Below are 26112 nucleotides of genomic sequence, written 5' to 3'. Positions count from 1 at the left end.
AGTAACCCTCAAAAAACCACAATCACAAGAGCTCGGAGGCTGCCATCCCTCACGCGGCAAGCCAAGGTGAAGCGCATGTGGAAAGGACGCCTGTCTAAGTGACTGATGGAATTCCGCATCTGATATCCTCATTTCAGCCCAGCGTATCTTCACCTTAAGCTGCAGAGAAACCTCAGGGGCATAGACAATCCAGCCTACCCCTTATTTTAAAAACACAATACATTAGTCATCCAAAGTGGAAGAAAATCCTTTGGGATACAGACGGCATTGAAAGTCTACATGATATTCAAGCATAATCATAGGGCAGATGATTCATATAGGAACTGGATATGTTAAGGGTAAATGCCAGGGGAAAAATCTTTAGATGCATTAATGTGACGATTCCTACAGTGACATAGTGAAGTAGTTACTCAACAACAGTACATTATGATCTTTGGGCTTTTAAAGGAATACAATAAATTTCTGTCTAGCTACCATATTTGTAACATGTTTTTTGACCCAGACGTGACATATTGTCCTGTACTGAGAAAATAACTAACTACTGTTTACTCAATATTGACTTATAACGGAAGTCTTGGGGCAGTTGTTGACATGTGTCAATAAACCTATATGTGAAACATATTTTTGTGCTGTCAGTCAAAGATATTTGTAAATTATGCGTCAAATTAGCATCCTGTCAGAGATAGGACTACTTTTTAGATGGAGGAATATGAAAACTGAAAACTGCCCTCAAGATATCTATTTAAGGATGCATCAACACTGATACTGCTATCAGGTATCAGTCTGATACCATGCCAATTTGCTTGAACTCTTAAAAAATGCTCCGATACCAAGTCATACTATGTGACGTAATCCTAATGTATGTTGTCACGCTAATAACGGACGACAAAATAAAAGTGATATGGCATATTTCATAATAATCAAAGTAATGTGTTCTTTGAAAATATCAAGAGAAGGAACTACAGCATCTCCCTACAATACAAGTAACATGATAAAATATCTTAAACATAAAATTCAGCACAAGGAGTTCATCAGTAGCCGAAATGTTGGCTAGGTGTGAAAAATCTCTACAGTTAATGCTAGATGACTGAAAAGAACAGCTCTTATTTTCACCCAGTATATTGTTCTTGACAAACGAGAAAAAAAACCATAATTACTTATGTACTGTGTGAAGTAACAAATGTAGCTAGCTAATGCACCTCATTTAAAATCAACTAGCTAACCTTATAAAGAATGAGCCTAGTATATACTAAGTGCATGAAGACACACTTTTCATGGCTACTATTTAAACTGCGGACATAAAAACAGAGCTAAATCAAATGTTCCGTGACATCCCTGAGTGATTAATACTTGGGATAATACTCATCGGTACCATAAAAACATACTCGGTCTGAAAAAAAAAAAAGTTATCAATGCATTGCTACTTCTGTTTAAAATAAGTTTAATGTAAGCAGGTTTTTGTTTTTTTTTCTTAGTACAGGGAAACGTCAAAATTCTTGTCCTTGGTAATCAAATATACGCTACAGTTGCAGTGAATATAGATTACATAGAAAAACCTTGGAGTATACCTTTAACAAACAAGTCTGTGAAGTTCCATCATTATTTATACTTAGTGTACTTAAGGAAATATTGCATTTGTTCTTACATTAGTAAACAGGACATTATGTTTCTTGTGGCTGAATTTTAAATAAGGCATTAATTTCTGGTTGACTACATTTGAATCTGTGACTTTTGTAAGCCGAATGTTAATAATGACTCGGTTTAAAAGCAGTCTGGACCTTGATTGAGTTCACTTTAAAAATTGCCCGCTGCTTTTGGGAGGGGTGAGACTCCTTGCCTTGCCTTTGAGACTATTTATTCAGTCCGTGCTGGAGAGCGGAGTGCAACACATTAAGGGCAGATCAATACTAAGCAAATAATATCCATGTCAAAACACAAGCTAATCCTCTTTGTCAACAGCAAGTGTAGTTGTTTAGGGAGGCCTGGACCTTCAGCACTTTCCAAATGAAACAAACAAGGCCACTGAGCACGCAACATGAACAAACAAGAATATCTCAGAATCTGAGCTGTCACCAATCACAACATATAAATGGCTAAAAATAAAATGCGACCAGTTAATCAAACCCATATTGTTCATTTCTTTGTTTTGTTGCTTTAACCCCGTGAGAATACAATCACAGATTACATGGTTCTCGGTGTAAGAATGTGCTAATTAAATACCGCCACAATTATACACAGCAGACATCGCTGCCATGGTTGATTGTCCTGTTTTTGTGCAACAATCACTGCCACAGACACCTACGGTAGATATAATTACAATTACAATTGAAAAAGTAACCCTACAAAGTTCCTGTATAACACTTGGCTAAATGCAACTGCTATTTATTGATGTAATTTGGATTTCATTAAATACATAAAGTATAGAAGTAATAAATATGACAATTTAAGACTGAAAATGAGTAATCACGTTCATGAGCATGATCCCCATCAGTACCACTGTCTTATTTCCTGACGAACAGGAGCCACATGGTAACTCTTGACTATTTACCTTTCGCTCTTACATCGGTATGGAAATAATCACTGATTAATTTAGTGAATTTTGTTCAGCTGGCTGCATTTCTCATTTCTATGGATTAGTATTCAAACATTACAACTTTGTGTGTCCACAGTGTGTGCATTGTGGATAATTTGACAGCTGATATTTATACCATTTACAACTGAAGCTATTCATATCTGTTTCATTTTGGCACACGACCAACAACTTGATCAAAGTATGACATTCACTGTGCAATGAATGCACACTTACCTAGGCAAGCTAGCAACTAAAACACCATTCTATGTGACGTAAGCCTAGTGCACACTGTCACGCTAATTAACACACGACAGGAAGTGACAGTGTTTGCATGTATTTTAATCATTAATGTCAAGCAAGCTGCAAGCTGTATAGAGATTTATCAGTGAGCATGCTCATTAAAAATGAATGCAAGGTGCTGTGAATTGAAGTTATTCATGAGCAAGGAGCAGTTCACTTCTGCGAGCACTGAGTGCTGAGACAAGCATGCTTCTGTCCCACTTGCTTTTTCAGGGTCTACACTTTGCTCATGAGTCAAGGTGCAACTCATGGCATCTTGCACTCATTTTTTAATAAACACACTCACTGATAATGCTTTGCAAACTCAAATTGGTATTTCGGTATTGACAAGTACCAAAAGAATTATTGATGCAACCCATCCGATGGGTTTTCCCAGACCCCCACATAAATAATCTCTGGTAAAGTAATCTTTTTGCAGGACATTCGTCCTCTGTGCCATCTCAGTTCTTGCATTTCCATTAAAAAAATTTGATTAAACCTTTTTTTTTTTTTTTTTAGATCACCATTATGGATGGTTCATAAAGACCGAAGCGCTCCTCAAATAGATGCACATCATTAAACCTTTATTACAAGCCCCGAAGTCAAGAGCTATCCAGCACCATGGAGGAGAGCTATTCACTTTGACGAACAGCTCTGCTCTGAAGGCAGTGCTACTGTATGCACGTTCATTTATATTTTTCCGTGCTCTGTGTCACTCTCCGATTTTCAAAACTTTTTGTTGCCATTTTATCCACCCTCACGCAGAATAGTTGTAGTCTCTTATTCCTGGACTACAGGACTCTTTAATCAGCTTTGCTCTCTTGGAAGAGAGCACCCTGAGGGATTCAAGCAAATCAACTTCTTCCTTATCTTTCAAATCGCAAAGGTCATAATGACTCAAAGCTACAACGAGAAACATAGGGCTGTGTAATTTTCTATTCTATTTGATGTATTTCCTCTTGATTCTGTGCTTTATTAACTCTGTACACTTTATTTGTCTCCCAGTACTCTATAAAGGAAATTGAGAATGCATTATTAAACACCGTAATCCCTGTTTGTCTGTTGTTCCGTTCCTATCAAGTGTATCAGTGCAAGTGTAGAAAAAACTATGCAGAATCCAGGACTTGATATTCTTTGTTTAAGAAATTCACCACACTACATAGAATCTGGGTCAGAAAAAGAGGCACAGGCAGAATAGGGTTAAATCAAATTATACTGTAATTTTCTCTGAGAATGGGATTTGAATGCGGTTTTATTGAACAAAATCACAGACTGGGCCTGAGGTCTCGTATTTGAGGTATGACATTAGCCAGTCAGTTGAGAATCAACACCCTGGGTCAAAAATAGAATCGCTGGTTAATGAGGGGGAAAAAAAACTGTGATTTTCTCTGGAAATGGAATTAGAAAGCAGAATTTATTGAGCTAAGCCTCAGCTTGGGAAGGATCACATTAGCTACCCATTACTTATACCACAGCACTTTTGAATTCTGATTGGTCTGAAGATTATTCATTCATTTTTCTATATTATTCTGTACCACTAATGCACTCATTCCAAAATGTTAATGTTTCTATGGTAACAACATTTCATTACACAGGGACGTGTATTGCGGACACTCCATATAACCAGATTTAAAAATAAATAAATAAATATTGGGGGAAAAAAAATAACTTCAGGGTGGTAACAGTATCTCCATTTGGTTTTAAGCTACACACCACCCCGCTGTTGATGATTTTCCTATAACACCACAGACCCAAGTGTTTTCTTCCTTGCATCAAGGGTTCACAAACTGTCTGTAGCCACAACCCCCTATTAACTATAAGAAGAAATTCCATGGATGACCTAAGTACAGATTAATTTATTGAACATAATCCAGCTATTCAAAGATTTGGTTTATTATTTAAATGTGTACAATGATTTTTTTTTTTGGCGATTTGTTGAAGCCATAAAGCTTTTTTCCATTAAAATTTCCCCCAACAAAAAACATTACAGGTAGGCCTACTTGTTTTTTGGAGGTCTTGAGGTTTGTGATTTCCAGCAATGTAACAAAGTTTAAATATGGCATAAATTTGAGAATCACTACATTATATGATCTAGCCATGGCACAGGAGACTGATTACATAGAACTATTTTTTTTATTTAATTTGAGTTGGCTCTAACCTGCACATTCCTCTGCTTTTATAACCAACACTATGGTTCATCCCTTTGCTTTCCATCTGAAGGATTTCAATGACTAGCTCCTATTCCATGTCCGCGGGCAAAGACCTCTTTTTATCCCAACTGTGCACCCTCCAAATGCTCATGCGCTACAAATCCAACCCGCTTAATGCGATTAGCGATTACTATGGCAGAGTGAGCAGCGTATGCTACTGGGGAACTGATCTAGATCATATATGCACAGTATACAGTGCCAAGCATAAGTATTCACCCCATTAGAGGGACTCTGGACATCACCATAATATTCCTTCTACACAAAATATTCCTAACTAAATGAAAAATGGGTATAGTTTTCCAAATTTACAAATGAAAACTGCATTGGCTGCGAGTCTGTACCGGCTTTGGATATGTAATTTTTGCATTCTTCTTGGCAAACCTGGTGAAACTCTGTCACACTTTATGACTAATTATGTGACTTTTGAAACCAATTAGTCACAACAGAGCTATCTTGGGAGTTTTATGGCAAAGGAGGTGCATATTAACACAGTCGGGCCTTTTCTCAATTCAATTAAATTCAATTTTATTTGAATAGTGCTTTTAACAATATACACTATATGTGCAAAAGTATGTGGACACCTGACCATCACATCCACATGTGCTTGTTGAGCATCCCATTCCAGATTTAGTCCCCCTTTGCTGTTATAATAACCTCCACTCTTCTAAAATGTCTTTCCATTGGATTTTGGAGCATGACTGTGGGAATTTGTGATTATTCATAAAGAGCATTAGTGAGGTCAGGTACGGATGTCGGGCGAGGAGGCCTGGGGTGCAGTTCAATTTTCCAGTTCATCCCAAAGGTGTTCAGTGGGGTTGAGGTCAGGGCTCTGTGCAGGACATTCGAGTTCTTACACACCAACCTTCACACACCATGTCTTCATGGAGCTCACTTTGTGTACAGGGGCATTGTCATGCTGGAACAGGTTTGGGCCTCTTAGTTCCAGTGAAGGGAAATTGTAATGCTACAGCATACAAAGACATTCTATACAATTGTGTGCTTCCAACTTTGTGGCAACAGTTTGGGGAAGAGCCACATGTGGGTGGTCAGGTGATACTCAGGTGTCCACAAACATTATAGTGTGCATCACCAAGCAGCTTTATAGAAATTCGGATATAGAACTAAAACATTATTTGTGTATTTTTTATTTCCAAATAATTTTGAAAACTACCTCGATTTTTTTGTCCATTTTGACATAATGGTCTATTTTGTTTAGCTCTTAAAATCCTGAATGAATCCAGTTTAATGCTTCATAATATGGAAAATTCCATAAAGCACTCAAAAAACACTAATAAATAACCACACATACACGAAAAATACTTAGAATGACATATGAGAAACATATCTACTGAAAGTTGATGAAAGAATACTTGAATATGTCCAACTTTCTGATATGTCCAACTTTCTGACATGTCCAACTTTGATAAATGCAGAATTTATGCAACTTCAGAATTAGTTAGATGTACACTATTGCTAATTGTGTAAAGAAACCCTTTTTCTGTCTACATTTCTCTAGATAAGTGTCACAAAGTCTGTGTAGCTTTCAAACTTGCGGCCTGTCATGTATATGCTGCACGTATCTCGACTTCCTAAACCGTAAGTCGTAGAGACAGCTCTAATCGGATTCGAGCCCATATAATTAAAATCGTCCTCAGCAGGGATCATCCTGTAATTAGTGTCAAGCCATTAACTTCCTTTCATATGTATGTTAACAGCATATTTAAAGCCCATTTTTTATGAATTTTAATCAGAGCACCATATCAAAACAGCGTAATTTGAAATGAACGAGGCAGGAGCAAAATGGTAATTACCCAGGGCCAAAATATAATTATTCTGTTATTGAGGTATCGTATCTGGAGAAGAAGCCATCACTCTTTTTTACCCATGTTTTACCTCACACATCCCCTTTGTATCGTCAGGTGACACTTTTTCCTCACATAGTCTCAGTTGATATTGGTGTTTGTTTTAATTAGCTACATTCACTATGATTAGCATGGTGGTAGAATGCTAGGTAGTGTTAGCATTCTGGTATAATATTTATTTTAGTAGAGTTAGTTTCTAAAAATAGGATAAAAAGTCTTTTATGGCAAATCCAAATCCACTTATTCACATTTTGTTCATGGAAGCAGAACAAACAGTGATTAACAACTAGTATGTACATGCTAAACTAGCAAAACATAAATATTTTAAGCTTTATTTTTCTTTTAATTTGATTCAAGGCATGAATTTGACAAGCCAGCATTATTGCTCTTCCTGTTCCATCAATGTGTCCTTTTAACTTAAACTAGAAGAGGCCATTTCATAAGAAAATACTCGGTGACTAGCATAACAATTAGCATACTGACTTATAAAGGAACTGAACATTGGGCTCTCACTTTGCTAGCAACCGTGAATGAACATATATGGACGTCCGTCATGTACACACACATACGCGCACACACATACGCGCACACACACACACACACACCTGTAGCCACTGACTTTCTGCCAACTGTTCAGTGTTAAGTTAGTTCAGTTCAGTCTGTTTATCCAGCTAGTCAGTTTAGCAGCTATAACACACGCACAGCAAGTACGTTTTCGATTGTATCAAAGTGCTACAATTTAGCTTAGCAACTGTCTGAGCTGACTTAGCCGATATAAACACAGCTATCAAACCATCACACACTGGAGACATTTATTAATTTCCTGTGAATGTGAACTTTTGTCAGCAGTATTGCATGGAGTAGTTTGGAAGTTATTTGAGGCTGTGTGTGAGGGAAAAAATACTCAACTGAAAGCACTTCCACACAGAAAAAAGTGAGTGTCTGAATAGTAATAAATCAGCATTTTGCTGATTTTCTCTATTTTTATTCCACAATAAATCATTTATTTAATATGTTAATTAAAAAAGTATCTTCTAGATTTTTATGTAGATTTTTTATGAAACAGAAAGAATGCATTTTTTATATATTCTTTAAATGAGCTATTTTTAAATAATTTTTTTTCTCAAAAAAAGAACAGAAAAGAATAATAATAATTTACATAAAAAGAATCAGTTTCTGAACTGATCAGAATTCAGACTCATAGATGAACCCAGTTTGCTGTTTATCGTTATACTTTTAGAAAAAAGTGGGGAGGCTCAAAGGTTCCTTGGGTGGTTAATGATTCTACCTTTTCTGAAAGAAAAAAAATGTTTTAGGGTTCTACTTAAAATCTTTAAACCCTTAAACGTCCAGGAACCATCAGCTGGACCAGACTTATACTCTTCGCTTGCAATTAAATAAATAACATGAATAATACATAATTAAACTGAATAAGTGAGTAATAAATAATGTGGGACTTACAGGGGTTACAGCTTCCCCCAGAAGGACAAAACAGAGACCATTTTTTAAAAACGTTTAGGATTAACGTCACTCTGCCCTCAACACACCCAGCTCAGTACATGACATGTGGAGAAAGCCGAATCACTGGGAATCCATGTCCCTCACCTTTTCCTGCGATAGTGTTTAATATCCGCTGTCAGAAGCTAAAGTGTGTGGGCCGGATAAAGAAGGTCGCTTTGATGTGACGAACTGTATTCGAAGCTTGCTAGCTATCCTGCTGAGAGATAAGCTACTTTATACACTCTGGTGTTCCTTCAAAAGCAAACGAAGAGAGATGTCTAAAAGGCATTTGTTAAAAAAGTATAGTGAAAGGAGACAGGGAGTAGTGTTGAATTTTGGATTTGAAGCTTAAACTGAATTTGCTAAATCTGAATAATTGCTAAAGTAGCAGTAGCTAGATTGCTAGATTAGCGTTAAACAACTAGACACCATGTAATGCTGGTAATTTTAGTCCTTTGAGTAAAAATAGCAGCAATTTTTTACAGTTTGATCTTCTGTCAGGGGCACTTACACTGCTTGGTGCTAATCAGTCAAATTAATTAGCATTTTTCAATGAAGCTAAAATATGTTTTATGTTAATTTTGCTCAGAAATGAAGTCACAATTAGTTATGACAGTTATTTCACTGATTTAATAAAAGGATTTATGTTCAATCATCACACATCTACTTAGCCTTTTATTTCACATTGTACATTATAATCTTTTACTACTTTACTAGTAAAAATCTGCTCATTTTATATTCACTAATAAAGTGTCACTTTTATAATAAATATAAGCACAATTATCACATAAAGCAAATTTATAATGCACCAAAATTAATTTAAAAAAGCATATATTTAGCATTAGCCACTCTAGCAGAGCTCACCAATATCAGTCATTGTGTTCACTTCATCAAAGAAGGCAAAGTATCGTGCACATAATTCAAATATAATCATTTGCGCAGGCCTAGAAGGGTAGATAAAATGTTTTATTTTTCTTCTCTGCTTATTCAGAAACAGTGGCTTTAACACTCCGTAGCTGGAGGTTGACAGTGACTAAGTGCATGAATAGAACAGAAAAGACTCCACGGTGTTGAGAACAATACAAAATGCCAACCTCATATGATAAGGTCAAGCCGAAGTCTTTCTCTCTTTCTTTCTTCAGCTTAAGCTCTTCTTTCACCTTCCGAGGGGGGAAAAAAAGCCAACGTCGTGGCCGTAACATTTTCATCTTCCAATTAATACGATCCCAAACCCAAACATCTCTCTTTGTTTCCTGTTGCTTACATGGCTTTTTTTCATTGTTGACAAATGTTACTGTAACACACTGAAAAGCGGAACTGTAGCTGTGGTCATGGCATAGTGTACACAGTGTGCATAGCGTATGACACTATAGTCAGAAACACTACATTTAACAAAGCCTGCTGCTTGTTCCACAACGAGCTGACTGTGTGGCATTTGCTTGCTTCTTTATGCTCTGTACTTGCTTGTTTATGTAGAATATAGGGGTGTGAATCGCCTTCTTTAAGATGATAAGATACACGTTTAGATACGTAGTATATGATACAGTACAAAAACATACAGTTAAATACTATACTTTGATACCCTTCAGTTCACTACTGATCCGATACAATTCAGTTTCCTATTTGTTTCGATTCGATTCAGGTCTGAGCCAATATAATATAACCAGCCCAGTTAAATTTAAGTTTTCCAAGTCTTCAGGGCAGAGGGCTTTGTGCTTTCTGGTTTCCTGGTCACATGACAAGCTGCATTTTTTTTTTGTCTTATTAACTTCAAGATAGGGAAAGAAGAGAGGCTGGTAAGAGAACGACTGTTTATAGCTGCTATAACATAAGGGATAACAGGAACTAACTTGTATCATGGGTGTATTTTATGGCAGTTTTGCATGTAGAAGTGCTTTTGTCGAGACGTCCTTGACTTAATGGTGGATTGCGGAGTTCTCTCTCTAACAACACACTCACATGTGAACCAAGGAGTGACAGTAAAATATTTTTTTAGTCTGTTTTCAATTTTCAATTCAAACCCGATCTAAGCTTGTAAATCTAGTAGGTCATATCATAGACTTGGACTGATTTTACAATTTGCTTTGGTTTTTCTTTACTCCCAGTGCATAACACAAATGCATAATGAAAGAATGTATCTCCTGCCAAATGCAGACCTTCTTGTGAGCCTACAGACCTGAGCACAAAATGACACGCATGATGAATGTACAAAAAATGAGCTTTTGAATGATGAAGTCCTTGTTACAAAATGTATATGGCAGAATCGTGTGACAACTGGAAGTCGTTAAATTGAGGCTTCACAGCAGTTGTGTAAGACCCAGAGTCATGACCAGTCATTATGGCCGCCACTCCGTTAGCGCTTATCTTAGCCTCATCCTCGAATTGCTTGTGTCAGTAATCTTACTAGCATGTTTACAGTGCGGCGTTCTGTTCTGCCTCATTATTCCTGTTTATTCCTTCCTCTTTCAATGTAGAGAGATAAACTGCTTTCCGGACCGGCTCATAATCGCACTCCTTAATGCACTGCGCAATTATGTCCACCATCCTGCATCGAGGCCTCTCTGTTCAAAGCACAGATGACTATAACAGCAGCGTAATACAAATCATGCAGTGGGCATGCAGCAGATACTACAGTGGAGGCTGAGCTAGGACCTCTGGGTGCCCTTGTGTTCAGGATTCAAAAGCAGAAATCTGTCATGCAGCAGCATTGCTGATACTTTTCACAGGATCTGTGTGTGGAGATGCTAAGGCTTCTCCATCCTCTTGCCAGGATCACACCATCTGGAGTAATAAGGGAAATCTCTTCAGTACATCTGCTTCAATTGGAAGGTTATTTCAAAGATCAAATTCTGTCTTATGTCTGTGCAAAGCTGCAAGACTGTGACAAATAAAGCTCAGCCTCTGCATCGACCAGCAGCGACAGCCAAATGCCTGTGGTTTTACTATTGACTTACAGTTCTGGAAACTATATCTTATTTCTTCAGAGAAGTCCATCCACAACAAATAGTGTGTGTGCCTACTTTATCTCAAGGCCCGAGAACAGTGTTAAATGTAGCAGACCATTTTGAATTAATTTCTGTGTTAGTCTTTTGTGTAAAATACATAATAATGTTAGTCAAGTTGTAGGCTTTTGGCCATTAGTTAACTGAACAGTGCTTATCAATAAATACTAATTATTTCTCAAAATTTTCTCAAAGATTCTTCAGAGAGCAAACACAATAAATTATCTGTTTTACCACAGTTGAATTCTCATTTCTGATTGGTCATCTTAGTGTTGACTAATTTTCTATAATAACAGCTCTAACTGTACTTCTGGGTAAAAGACAAATCACAGGGGTACATTAATAAACTCATTCTAATACATTATCATTTCATTAGTAACAACTTACACAGAATAAGTGGACTCTCCACATTAAGAGATTTAAAAATATATATAATTGTTGGTATTGTTTTTACCACAAGTTTAGTTTGTGAACATAATCCAACTATTCATTATATAATATATATAATATACACCATCCTGCTTATTTATACTGTACATTGGTTTGTTTTCTTACTGTTCTCACCTGTCTCTTGTTCTCCTAGTTAATTAGTTTATTTAAACCCCCAACTGTGACCTTTTCCAAGCCAGCAAACCTTTTTTAAGCATTTATTACTTTAGTACCATATTACTAAGTCTATGAAGGCCCAAAAAAAGGTATGACTTAAAAGTATTAAGTAATACATTCTGATGACAAACCATAGGGTAGACAAGCTTACATCTGAAATTAGGCTGATCATGAATACACTCAAATCCCACAGTCTCTTGCTAGCATCTCTGATCAAACAAGCAGCTCTAACTAGAAAGTGTGGCTCATCTTGCTGTGTCTACAGCGTCTATGTTTCCATGTCATGTCTAATTCTTCACAATACAATAGACTGTCTTTACATGAACACGTAAACACACTGATCAAATGACAAACTGTGCTCTTTGCTTGAGTGTTCGCCCACATGAAGTTTAGCATTTATTACAGTATATTATAAACACCAGACTCTGATAGCACTGGCTACTAAGTATTAATTCACATTGTGGCTACAAAATAAACAAAGCCCCAACAACCGACATGCATTTACAAAATCAGAGTTTGATTGATGCCAATGTTGTCAGACCCCCTTGCTGCGGCAGAGCTTTTAGAGGCTGGGGCTTTGTTGATTTGCTTTATTACTGAAATCACAGGAGAGGCACATGTTGTCAAAAGCACTGAGAGAGAAGATGACGCTCCATTTGTCTTGTTAATGAAGGCTTTTTTCGCCTTTTTTTTTTTATCTGTATGGGGAATTCACTTTTCCCCACACCACAGACGAGCCTGTAGGAGCCTAGAGGAAGTGCATCTTGCTCGTTTGCCATGCGGGGTTTGAAACCAAAATATGCTGACCTGCTTTCCAAAAGCCATGAAGGTTCCTTGGAGCTAGTCACTAAATTAGGAGTGGAATGCTAGAAGGGGATAAAAAAAATATATGACATGATAACTGTAGAACCAAATATCACAACTTCACTTTAAATGTCATATAACACTGTAGCCTGCAGTGCAAGGATCAAGTTATTTGGTCATGTAAACAACTAGTTTTTACAAAATGACCACTTTTAGCCTTCAGTAGTTTAGTAAACATTTTTGTAATACATGCTTTACACAAAACATTCCTCCAACTGGTACAGTAGTAATAAAGTATATAAGCTGATCATGTTTAAAACAATGGTTAGCATTCTCATGAACATGTCATCTTAAACTTTTACATACCTTTTTAATGCTCAAAACACAATTTCAGTTGGCTTAGAAATATTTCTACACCTTTTCCACTTATTAAAAAAGCCTATGAATATACCTCGGAAAACTTTCCCATATCGTTCTGCATAAAGTTAGCTAACATAGCTAGGTGACTAGCCACCTGTCAGAAAGCTAGCTAGGTCATTTTTCCACAGATTTTTCAGGATTTGAATCACAGTTTACATTGTCATGTTCATAATCATTTTATATAGCAATCAAAATATGCAATACAAGACCCGACATTCTGTTAATCGCTAACACCAACATTACTAAGTTAACTGCTAATAAATTAGCTCACAATTTTCACAGGTAACCATGAAAGGGAATTCAGAATGAGCCTCAATTTGACATTTGACAATTTTCACATTCTTAGTGATTTACTTTACAGTATCCAAACCTGTCAAAATAAAAATTCAGACTATTTCATAGTTTGCAGTTTGTTAGTTTAGCTAGCCTGCTAATGCTAGTACACAAGCTCACATGTTTTGCAGATAAACACTAGTTGGATTTTAGTACACAAGTCACAATTTTCATCAACATATTCTTAGCAATTTATTAAACAGTAGCCAAATCTGTCACAATGTAACATAATAATAATGAAGATTTTGTTCATCATGAACATTAGCTAAGCACAGAGATTCTGGGATTAAAAATATAAGCAAATATATTTAAGAAATATCGCACAAGCAAGAGTGGTGTTATACTGAATATGAGCACTCTTGGAACATCGCATGTCCAATCAAATTAGTGGGCCAGAACTAACTGTTGTACTGAATATCAGGATATGATTTAGTGGTAGGAACAAGGTCGCAGGTAAACACAGCCATGCTGGTATTTACTACAACAGTACCCTTGCTTGTGTGATATTGCTTTTATACAACAGTTCTATAAACAAGATATTAATATTGAGCACCTGACACTTCAGACACAAAATGGCCAAATATTTTTTGCCCTGTCAATGAAAATAGTTTCCAAAATAAAAAACACAGCTGGATAGAGAGATTGAATGAATGACTGATTGATGGCCTTTAGTGAACCACTGCCGTTACACTAAATTTCAGTGCCCATGGAACACCGCTTGTCCAATCAAATCAGTCGATCAGATGTACTTTAAGCTCCATTACAGCACAGTGCTGCTGAATTCTCAAAGCTGACTGGTTGATTAATTTTCTATAACAGCAGCTCACAAATCACAGGTTTATATTAATGCACTTGTCTTAATACATTATCATTTTTTTACAGCTTATATAGGAACTTGTATGGCAGATGCTCCAGATAATCAGTCTAACAGTAAATACATTATTTAACAATGAAGAACGTATAATGGTTGTTTCAGTGAAGTTTTCTCTGAAGACATATTTATTTATCATTTTTGGAAGGAGTCTCCAGTGCCAGCAGTTGGTACCAGTCAAAGGTGTAAGCTGTAACTCTGGGTTTATGGAAAATCTAAGGGCAAAGGACTTTGTGTTTTGTGATTTTTCAGTAACAAGCTGCATTTTTAGTTTCTTATTAACTTCAAGAGAAAGTGAGTGAATAGCTGTTTATCGCTGCTATAACATAAGTGACAACCGGAAGTAACTCATTTTGAGGTTCCTCAACATAAACTATAAATGCATTGTATAACATGTATAAGAGCAACAAGGAATTAAGGAAAATAATCAACTTCTAGATGGTAACAGTAACTCTGCTTCATTTCAGGCTCATCACACCACCCCATTCTTGATTATTTTCCTATAACAGCACAACACCAAGTGTTTTACTCCTTATTTAGTCCAAATGACCCTCAAAACAAAAAAAGTAGAAGGTAACTAATGTTTTAAGGATTCTATAAAAACAACATATGAACAGTTCAATAGTCCATGAAAACTTTTAAATCTGGTCAGAATTTTAACTATATGTAATGTCATCTGAGGACAAGTTGTGCTAAAATGTGCAATCTTACGAGATTAATAGCCCATAATCACACTAATTTTTCCAGCGCATTTTATTCCTTCTCATTTTCCAGCATCAGAACTGTTGTAGAAAGCTAAGCATAGTTCAAGAGGTAATGAATTAAAATAAGAATAAATTAGAATAAAGAATTAGAATTAGATTTTTTTTTGCAAATTACTTATCTATACCCCTACAGAATAAGATTAATTGTCTAAATATTTGAGCTTTCCTTATATTACTTTCTGTTTCTTTACTCTTTCTGATGTCGTCCCAGACATCTCCTTTCTTATCAACACTCATCACCTGTCTTCTACATTTTTCCTCTGAATGAAAACACATTCACTCCTCCTTATCGACCACTTTCTCATCTCTGCTACCTCTGGTTGTCGCCCAGCTTTCTTTTTTTCATCTCCTGCTCGCCACTTCTGTCCTCCTCCTTCTCTTGCTCTGTTTCTTCAGTTCGTCCTGTCTCGCATCACCCCTCACTCTCATTTTTGAGAGACAGCAGGGTCATTAAAGGAACCATGAAACCACCACTCTACCTTCCAGCTCATCACACCCACACCACCTGCACACATGGTTTGACACTAACTTAAAAAGAACGACAAGAGGAGAAGAAAGGTGCCAATCACTTGGCTGTGCACTGAATGATACTAAAATCCCATCTCATTCTCACCTCTGTTTCTCTCTCTCTCTCTCTCTCTCTCTCTCACACACACACACTCTCTCCATCTGACAGGACTAAAATCCCCTGAGCACTGTCTGTCCTTCTCTACTCAACCTTTTCCTCTCTGGGGAATCAGCAGCCCAACAGACCCAATGACACACTTCTAAACTCAGCAGTGGAGAAGGAGTAAGAGGAGTAGATCTTGCGCCTCATGCACACTAACACACTACAGGCAATGCTTATTTCCTATAAGTTCATTTTATGCAAATTAATTACAACACAAAAACAACAAATCAAAATGATTCTACTTCTACCTGTGCTTAATTGCCATTAAATAAGATTTGGTTTGAAAAAAAAAAATACCCATATGCATATCTTTTTCTTGTTAGTATTATTATATTACAATTCATTAAGATTTTAGATTTCAGATTATTTGAATAATTTAATTAATAAATTCATTTTTTGCTAACAAATGAAAAGGTATACATTTAGTGATTTTCTGACCAAGTGTTTAACAAGGAACAGCAGAAAAATAGCATTTTCAAAGCATGCCACAACATGAAATACACCTGCAAATGGATAAAACGTATGACGTGTCATTCTTTAAAAAATAAAAACATTATTGTTGCCTAACTGCTGTGGTATAAAAGGAATAAAACACTTGGGACATAATACAGTCTCTGTCTTTATAATACAGTAAGTTTTGCTATAGACCTATGGTATTAAAATGGAATGTGATTTCTATAGTTTTTTTATGATAAATAATGCCTAAAAGAAGCTGCAGTGCTTTTCAGACACATTTTTAAATATAAAAATGTTTGTTCAAGAAGAGGAACACACATGCCCCAGGAGCTTGGTGTAAATGTTAAATTAAAAACAAATAATAAATTACCATTTGCAACTAGCCATTTTCATCTTTCTGCTCTGTGCTACACATTTCCTATAGTCATAAGCTCAAAGGCAGACACATGCTGCTCTGTGAGAGCCATCCATAGACTGCTCACATCTGTGTATAACAAGACAGAGAGAGAGAGAGAGAGAGAGAGAGAGAGAGGGAGAGAGACATGTGCTGGTGACACGTCTCAGTTGAGCTCGTCCTAAACACTCTGCTGCACAGATGGTGTCGTCTTAAAGAAAGCAATGGGAACACACACACACACAATATGCAAACACAAGCATGGTTGCCCTGTTACATTTGATGTATTACAGCCACTAGCTACCATTTATCTGAAGCTATGCAATCACAATGTGCCCATACAATACAGTTTAATAATCCCATTGTTGGAAAATGTGACCCCGATCTGTACCTGATGCTTCCAAGACCTACGAAGTGTGTAAGTGTGCGAGGACAGATTAATTAAATCGTTCAGGGTTTAGAAACTGCTGAGGCCTTATGTACATCTCACTGGTACATCTGGACCGTGGCCAAACACGCAGCAGATTGTTTAAAGGGTCACACGCACATATGCACACACAACACATCCTGTCACCAAAATTCTTTAGCAGTGCTAAGGATTCACCTTCAAATTGTAAAATGGGTTCTCACTGCCAGTACAGGAGTAAAGAAGGACACCAGGCTCTCATCGCACACAAAATGGCTCCTTTCTACAGTTTAACCACTATCCAGGGATTTAACCTCTAGTACCGTTTCCATAAATTGTCTTAGTAAGGTGTTGGGCTGACAGAACAGCTTCAATGCACCTTGGCATTGATTCACTGGAAGTTTACTGGAGCAAAAAACAAAGTTCTTACAAAAGATATTCCCTCAACTGATGCTGGTAATAAAGAGCGCTGTCTAACACATCACTCCCACAGGCGTTCAGTATGACTGAGATCTGGTTAAGGCCATAGCGTATGATTTACATCATTTTCATCAGCATCAAACAATTCAGTGAGCCCTTGTGCCATGTGGATTTGGCTAGCAGTGCCTTATGAAGGATGGTGGGAATTGGCAGGAGCTTTGACCTTGCTGTTGTAAGGCAGTAGAGCCACTGTAAGTGTTGAAGTTTAATAGTTTATGAAGTGTTTTGCAGCAAATCACAGGTTTATATCAATGCACTCTAACACGTTCTCGTTAATGTAGTAATTCACAGGGACTTGTAGGGTAAACAATCCACATAAATGTATTAAAAACAAGATTGTATTTTAACAAAGAACATTTTTCATTGAGGAGATGTTTATTTTTGGAAGGAGTCTCCAGGGTCAGTGCTTTGTATCAGTCAGAGGCAAAGCTGTAATTTCAAGTTTTCCGTCATTGGGAATGTTTAAGGACGGGAGATGTTGCGTTTTGTGGTTTGTCTGCATTGTTTTTCTTAATAACCTTGAGAGATTATAGCTATAATGTAAGTGATTACATTTACTTATCTTACAAACTTATCTTATGGACTGACTTGTTTTATGGATGTTCTGCAACAATAAATGTAACTGTAAATGGAGAAAGAGTAAGACATGTCGCTCTTGAATAAATAAAAAAGGAATACACTTTGCATGTGCTGTTGTGGGAAAATAATCAGCTTCAGCAATGGTAACTGTTTCTCTGCTTTGTGTTGGACAAAAAGAGACAATAAACGCTGGATGTAAAAAAAAAATTTTAAACTAGCTCCAAATGATCAAATGGTTTTCAAAGAGTTTCTGTTTATTAAATACTTTATATCCAATTATTCAGTTTTGGAATTGCTACAACCATTTTGTAAAGGTTTGTTTACCTTTCTCCCTCACCATATTTCCAACCAATGAATGAAAGAGTTTTACAAGTATGTTTTCAGCCCTATACACCCCTCAGCAAATTTTTGTTGTCGTTGTTGTTGTTGTTGTTGTTGTTATTTTTTGGCTCATTTCATTATGTGCAGTGTCAAACCAAACCAAACCAAAGAGCAAACGTATCAAGCATCAATGCAAACAGGCATGAAAACGCCATTTGTGGTGTGACCTAATAATTCTTCGATGAGCTGAACTGAATTACATTGAATGAAAATCAAATTTGGAGATGAACATCATTCAGTTCATCTTTAGAGAAGTGTAGTTTCTCCAGACTAAAATGAGCGGACTTGAACACACATCGCCAAAAAAAAAAAAAAAAAAAAAAAACAAAGCCAAACATTTCCTAAAAGCCTGGATAGGAGTGAGGATGATGTGAATTTGAGACACGGCCTTGATCAGCTCCAACGCTCGATGTTGTCAGGAAATCAGAGGATGTACGCCGTTAACGAGGGCTTCAGCTCTCTCTCCCTCCTCCTTTTCCCTGCAGTGCACACTTTTTCCAGAACACCTTTCCCCTTGGCTCCAGCGCGACTAAATATAGGGAGCTCTGCCGACAGCTCAAGCCGATAACAAATGGTAAGCAGAGCAGCTCCTTCGAAGCATGACAGAAACGAAGAAAAAAATATGTGCTGCTATTTTAATATTTCCCCTCTCTCTAGTCAATGTGAGAATTGCTCATGGAACGTGTATATTTCCCCTTTTCCTTTTCTTCCAATTTCAGACAAAACTGAACACAAATGAACCATGTGTGACCCTTTAAAAAAAATTGAGCAATTTTAAGAATTTATCAGTCATTTATCTAATAAACGATATGTCTATATTCTCATAACTTTAAAATGCAGTATATTTACAATGCAATAGGCTTGCGAGAATAACAACAACTCATATACTGTAATCTACACTAAGATATAAAGTGCACCTGAAATCAAAACTGGTCTTTCAGAGCTCTTTGTACCTGTCCCTTAGTGTAAATGTATCTCAAAATAGTTTTGAAGATATTCTGATTTTAATTTTATAGTTTCTCACTTCTGGAGAAAAAAAAATAAAAAATTTTTTTTATATGTCATCCTGTGCTAGTCTTACAATTGTCAAATTTAATGGCACCCAGTGATGATCCTGTGGCTCTCTGTTACCACTGGGGTTTCTGATCAACATGTACAACATTAGAAAGAACATCGTCTTTGTGAAAGTGGACAGATGTCAGTGAAAGTGGTAATGAGAGATCCTCCACAGCTGAAAAATGGCTCTCACCAGTTCACAGTTCAGTTCACTGTCCTCCATATTAAGCTAGTTCACTATGCCGCTGTCCAGTTTGTTTAGGTTTAGCAGGGGTGTGGTGTATCTTGAACACTGTTGGCTGTTGGGTAAAGCAGTCGAGCACCTTCACTCTGACTTCCTTCTACAAATGTTAGTTATAGCAGTTCTTGCTAACAGTGACCTGTCCTTAAACCAGCAGAGTGCTAGTCTAGAAGCGAAAACGTACCCAGTAAAACCAAACAGCCAGACTTACCCAACACTCCCAGTCTGTAGTTAAGGGTAACTACGATGACGTTTCCATAGCTGGCCAGGATGCTGCCATCGATCATGTTCCCTGTGCCTTCCATGTAAGATCCGCCGTGAATGTATACCATGACGGGCCTCAGACCGTTCTCGTCGTGGATGTCTGGAAAAGTCAAAAACATTAACTATGAATATAAATGCTTGAGTCATTAAAGAGAAAGACTTTCTCGGCCATGTTGGGATCAGTCGCGGGTATGAGTGGTGGTTAATAATTAATGAGCGTAAGCCAATCAGCAAAGATTAGAGCTAACGTTGAGTTCATGACAACTAAGAACTTGGTGTTCTTCAAATTGGATCTTTCTATCTCCCATCTCAGAGCATTTACACAACCTGGACTGTTTAAGGTCAGAAAGAATGGATGCTCACAGTAAGCCAGTGCTTGTTATGCTTCTGGTGGACATAAAATTTCTAGCAGCTTGGTTATAGATTAAAAAAAAACATGAAAGCACAAAACTCTTGAAAATCTCCAATGTTCTGAGTGGAAAATCTGAGTTTAAAGGCCGTTCAAATGTATTTTTCCGACTTGAAGACAGGAAACTTCTCAATTACCAATTGAATGCAGAATAAGCCATCATAATCTAATTATTCTTTATTAAAAATTTTTAATCCTGAAATGGCTTAATACTGAATGGTACACAGTGCATGATGACTGTCTAGCTCTGTCTTCCATTCAGCTTTAGCAACATTACTTTTGAGTGGGTGTATTTCAGGATGAGATCCTTAACATAGGTTGTTGTTATGAGATCCATAACACTGGGTGATTCCATGATTACAGTGTCATGTAGCCCTTAAGTTAATTCAACTTTATTTTTTAATAATTTTTTAACAATGAATCCAAGAAAAACAAGTATTTAGCCATTCAAAACCATCTCAGGCAACAATCTCACTTTTCTCCAAGGTTTCTTTGCTAACGATGGCTGTATTTTGATCTTAAATGAGTAACGGGATTGTTTTTAGCTTAAAAAAAAGTTTTTAGCATAAAATGAGCAAATACAAAAATATGTGGTTAGCTAGCATCCATGATAACGTAATATCAATGTCATAATGACATTGTCAAAGTGACCTTGCCAGTCAATATCAGAATATCATTGAAAAGGAAAGAAAAGGAACAAGAGAACTTCTTCTTCCATGGATCTTCTGGAAGTTTGGGGGATGCAACTTCCTGTTTGAACAGGTGACTTATGGAATATCCCAAACATTTCTTAAGGGTGAATGTGTTCAGGTATGACATTTTTGAGGTATCTTAATGATTATCTTTCACATTAGAATAGTTATAGTGGTCTTGAACCAGCAAAAATATTGTTTTCTAGGTACCGTTGATAGATTTAACAACAACCAAAGCTATTTGTCTGCAACATGCAAATAGGTGTTTAAATTGTCTTTAACTTTACATAAAAATCATGGACCCTCAATCGTAGAGTCACCAAATTATATATTTGTTCCATTTCTCATTCTTCTGTAGTTTGATACCTATGGACTAATGAAACAAGAGTGCTTTACTTCAAATAGCAACATCTCATTTAACTCTTCCATTAGCTGAGACAGAGCTCCAACTGAACCAATCAGCAAAAGCGCCAAAAGATGTGCACTGAAGCTCGCCGGAGGTCATCGTTTGTTCAGATGAGTTGACTATTTGTGACTCTCTCCTGCCCTGATTATAGCGGCTGATTAGCAAACCTGAAGAAGCAGCTGATTATAAATGAATGGGTTGGCGAGACACTAGACACAGGTATCATTCCACAAATAGCCAGCAGTCTTCACAGATCATTACCAAGTGCTCTTCCAAGTGAATGCCTACGGCTGAGCATTATGGGAAACTAAAAACTCCAACAAGAGAAGAAAATCCATGGGAGGTAGATGTCAGGAATAGAACTGGATGATGCAATATGTTTGTCGGATGATGAACATGCTATGTGCCTGTGGAGCCGTCTCCTGATTATTGAGGCTTATGTACGCGCCCACTATAAGGCCTCCTCAGGCCTGTGCTAAATGTCAGATCGAATAAGAGCAAATGCCATCAGGAGAGGGTTGTGATCATGGCTAGCTTATAGCAATGTGTAGCTTGTGGGTCTGAGTGTGTGCTGTTATTGCTCCTGCCCTCAGCATGCACTTTTTTGTATTTGTAACTTTATTTGGGTATATGAAGTAACCAGTAGCAATTAACCTGCTAGTCATTCTGGGTCTTGCTAAAATGTAGTCTAGCAGGGGATAGTACTTTAGTCCTAGCAAAGGAGGTCATTTAACGATGAACTTGAAACTACTGTTGATTAAAATGATTGTGTATAATACTATAACCTGATGAAAATGTAAACCATTTCTAATACAATCTGTGTGAAATCAGTTCAATCTGATAGAACAAAATAACAAAGCAGCCACTAGCTATTAGCTACTATATTATTACTGCAGCATTTCTTGCAATACTGTCACATTATCACCTAGATATGTAGCTTAACTACTTTATTAGCCAGATAAAATAATCCCTGCTGAGTGTGCTACATAAATCAAACATGTCTGCAATGTGTGCAATAACGATGGCTGCTGTTTTGCTAACAAGTTGTTGCTAAATGCACTCTACGAGCAACAGTCTTAACCTAGCATATCCATCTCACTAGCTAGCTAACCATGTAGTTTAAACATGCTAGTGTAATTTATTAGCCAGATGAAACATTCCCCACTGAGCTTGCTAGATAAATCAAACATGCCTTCATACAGTAGTGCTTTTTTATGTAAAAAGATTTGTATTAAATTTCATATGTAGTTTTTACAGTTATGATGGCTACTGTTTTGCTAACAGTCTGTTGCTCAATGCACAACAAGAGCAACAATATTAACCTTGCTTATCAATCCGGACAGCTAACTGTGCTAGATGCTAGTGTCCAGCTTGCTAGTTTAAAGGATCTACTATATCATGTATCTTTGCCAAAACAATCAGAAGATATTTTGATATTGATTTAATGCCAAAACTGGCCAAAAAATAAGGAATACTGAAAGTTTTGGCCACTTGTTAGTTCAATTTATCCTAGGACAGGGACTGATTTTTTTTAAACCTGTTTTTGTGGCATTTCAATAATTGACGGCATTGTTCCTCAAAGGACAATCTAATTAAAAATCTATATTTCCCTCCATGTTAAACAGAGAAAATTGCATTTAAAGATTCCATTCCGACTGCAGTGCAGAAGCATCACAGACATTTTGACAGCTATGTGATTACAAACTGAATTGATTAGGTTTATGTCCATTTTTCTACTGCATGTAGCTCTTCAACAACTTGATCAAAATGTGACATTTACCGTTTCCATGTAATTATGGTAAAAAGTGTTTATGGTTTCTTAAAGCTAAGATATGTTATAGGCAGAATTTTTGTGTGTTTGCCAAAATTCATGCAAAATGAGCAAATCTTACAAATTTTCCCAGCCTGCCATGCGTAACATCTAATATATTTTAAATATCTAATATATATTTAAGATTTTTTTGCACACCCTTACATTTTAGGGCTTTATCTATGACCCTGCATAATCAGGATTTATTCATTGCATTCAGTTCTAGACGACTTTTCTAGGCCTGAGTGATTAATATACGCATACACACACTTAATTCCCTTATTCTGTGCAGAGACTGCACAGTCCAGTGATGCCTCTGGGCAAGTGGAGAGCTTCGGAGCAATCCACAAAACATGAGCCAGAGAGAAGATGGCACAAAAAAGGAGGAAGGGTGACAAATAGCAGGAGGAAATTATGAGTTAGGAACAAAGAAAAAAGAGTTAAAGGATGCAAGAAAGGAAGTGAGATAGAGAGAGAAAGAGAAAGAGGGAGTAGAAAACAACCCATGTTGACAGGTGATTAATCTTGGTCAGGTTCTGAGCAGGAGCCAGACGGGCACGCTAATGCGAGGGCATCTATTTTGCAGCTCTGCGCTAGTGTACAACTTTCAGCATCGCAACACGCTCTCTTATTCAGCCGAGCTAATGGCTCTGTCCCCTTTAGTGAAGATGTTCCTCGGGGCGCGGTAGAAGATAGCGTTTTATTATGCTGATCGAAGATCAGTTCCTTTTACCCAAATCCTTAACCTTTGTTATAAGAAGAGCAAAAGCAGAGCCAAGTCTCTCTTGTTTTAGTATTTGAGTAATAATTCAGTCAGCGCTTTATTAACTACTAGGAATTTAAACATGCCACAAAGCTTTGAACCTTTGAAACTCATTAAGAGAATGGAGTACATCCATAAAGTTGTCAAAGTGCAATTTCGGATAAACAGCCCAGATCTTGCACCGGATGCACTTTCAGCTAACTATTAGTACACGGACCAACAATTTCCATCTCTTGTGAGGATGCAGTGAATACACTATATGGCCAAAAGTATGTGGACACCTGGCCATCACACCCATATGTAAGCCTTCTCCAAACTGTTGCCACAATGATGGAAGTCTCTAGAATGTCTTTGTAGGACATAGCAGGATTTCCCTTCACTGGAACTAAGAGGCCCAAACATGTTCCAGCATGACAGTGCATCTGTGCACAAAGAAAAGGTTTGCCAAAGTTGGAGTGGAAGAACTCGAGTGTCCTGCAAAGATCCCTGACCTCAATCCCACTGAACACCTTTGGGATGAACTGGAACACTGACAGCACCCCAGGCCTCCTCACCCAACATCAGTGCCTGATCTCACTAATGCTCTTGTGGCTGAATGAACAGAAATCCCCACAGCCACACTCCAAAATCTAGTAGAAAGCCTTCCCAGAAGAGTGGAGGTTATTATAACAGCAAAGGCAGACTAAATCTGGAATGAGATGTTCAACAGGCACATATGAGTGTGATGATCAGGTGTCTACATACTTTTGGCCACATACTGTGTCTCCACTGCAAGATGGTGGATGGGGAAGACAACAAGCAACATTGTTTTAACCAGGGACTTTCACATAACACAAACAGACATCATCTAGGGTAGAAGATGCGAAGGCATGGCGAAGAAGCTCGCTGTGTCCCAGTGTCATCAGTTCCCATACTCCATCGCTCTGATGGCATTACGTGAGAGAGAAGGCAAGAAAGAGGAGTCATAATGAAGGAGTGAGCAAGGGAGTGACTCTGCAGCGCTTGCGCCATGGACATTCATCATTGCCAGGACAGCCTGAGGGGGATAATATATTCCCCCATGGGCTGTATGGCGCCACTTACATTACTCATCTTTATATGGCCAGAACGGGACAGAGCGAGGGAGAGAGACAGAGTAGGGTCATCTGAATTTTCCATCCATTTCAGCATTTCACAAAGTGTTAGTAGAGGATGGATGGAAATGGCTGTTAGTGGCCATGCAGAGGTTGCTGATGCTCCAGTTGTGCAATAGCTAGCTTTCTGATCCACCTGTTCAGCAGTAACTGCCATACTGAGGAACTGCAACAGTTGTAACACTAATATGAGATTTGCCTAGCTGTAATTCCCTTCATAGGTCTTTAGCTGCTACAGCAATTTCAGCCATCATAAATAAATGATTGCCAGTTGGATTTTGCTGCCTCCTCAAATAAGTCAAGCATAGCCTATGGACAAAAGCTGGCACTGCTATTGATATCATCTCACCGGGCCTCTATCTTTGAGTTTTAGAGTTTGATGTCACTTTGTAATAAAGCCATTAAGCGAACACTTCAGCCCCCCGTTCAATCTGCATGTAAACCAATTAAGATGACGCTTCTAGGCAGGTTCCTTTCGTTCGTTAATTCTCAAACAAGCCCTCTCATGGCCATTAATTTTCAAACATAGTCTTTCTTTGCAGCATAACTTTCTCAAAGGCAATAGAGGGATAAAATGAACAAAAAGAAACAAAGTGAATGACAAAATGAAGGCTTTTAGCTACTCTTTCATAGCTAAACCTAGAAGGAACTTGAGTGCATTAATGAGATAGTCCCTCCAGTAGTGGAGCTCTATATGGCAAAGGAGAGCCTTGAGGGAACCAGAGTAATACAGCGCCACTGCAGATGCA

The 26112-nt window shown here is 37.5% G+C and overlaps 1 protein-coding gene across 3 annotated transcripts in view; it reads right to left on the bottom strand.

Moving 5' to 3' along the window:
* The window catches only part of nlgn4xa (neuroligin 4 X-linked a), an 80371-nt gene that overhangs the window by 34750 nt on the left and 19509 nt on the right, over window positions 1-26112 (bottom strand). For all 3 annotated transcript variants that reach the window (XM_026932267.3, XM_026932268.3, XM_026932270.3), the window contains one exon: window positions 20098-20250. In XM_026932267.3, the coding sequence (XP_026788068.1) occupies window positions 20098-20250 (153 nt within the window). The remainder of the gene's footprint in view (window positions 1-20097; window positions 20251-26112) is intronic.

The sequence above is a fragment of the Pangasianodon hypophthalmus genome, chromosome 26, assembly GCF_027358585.1.
Source record: "Pangasianodon hypophthalmus isolate fPanHyp1 chromosome 26, fPanHyp1.pri, whole genome shotgun sequence".
Lineage (NCBI taxonomy): Eukaryota > Metazoa > Chordata > Actinopteri > Siluriformes > Pangasiidae > Pangasianodon > Pangasianodon hypophthalmus.
This window is presented reverse-complemented; position numbering and strand designations above follow the sequence as displayed.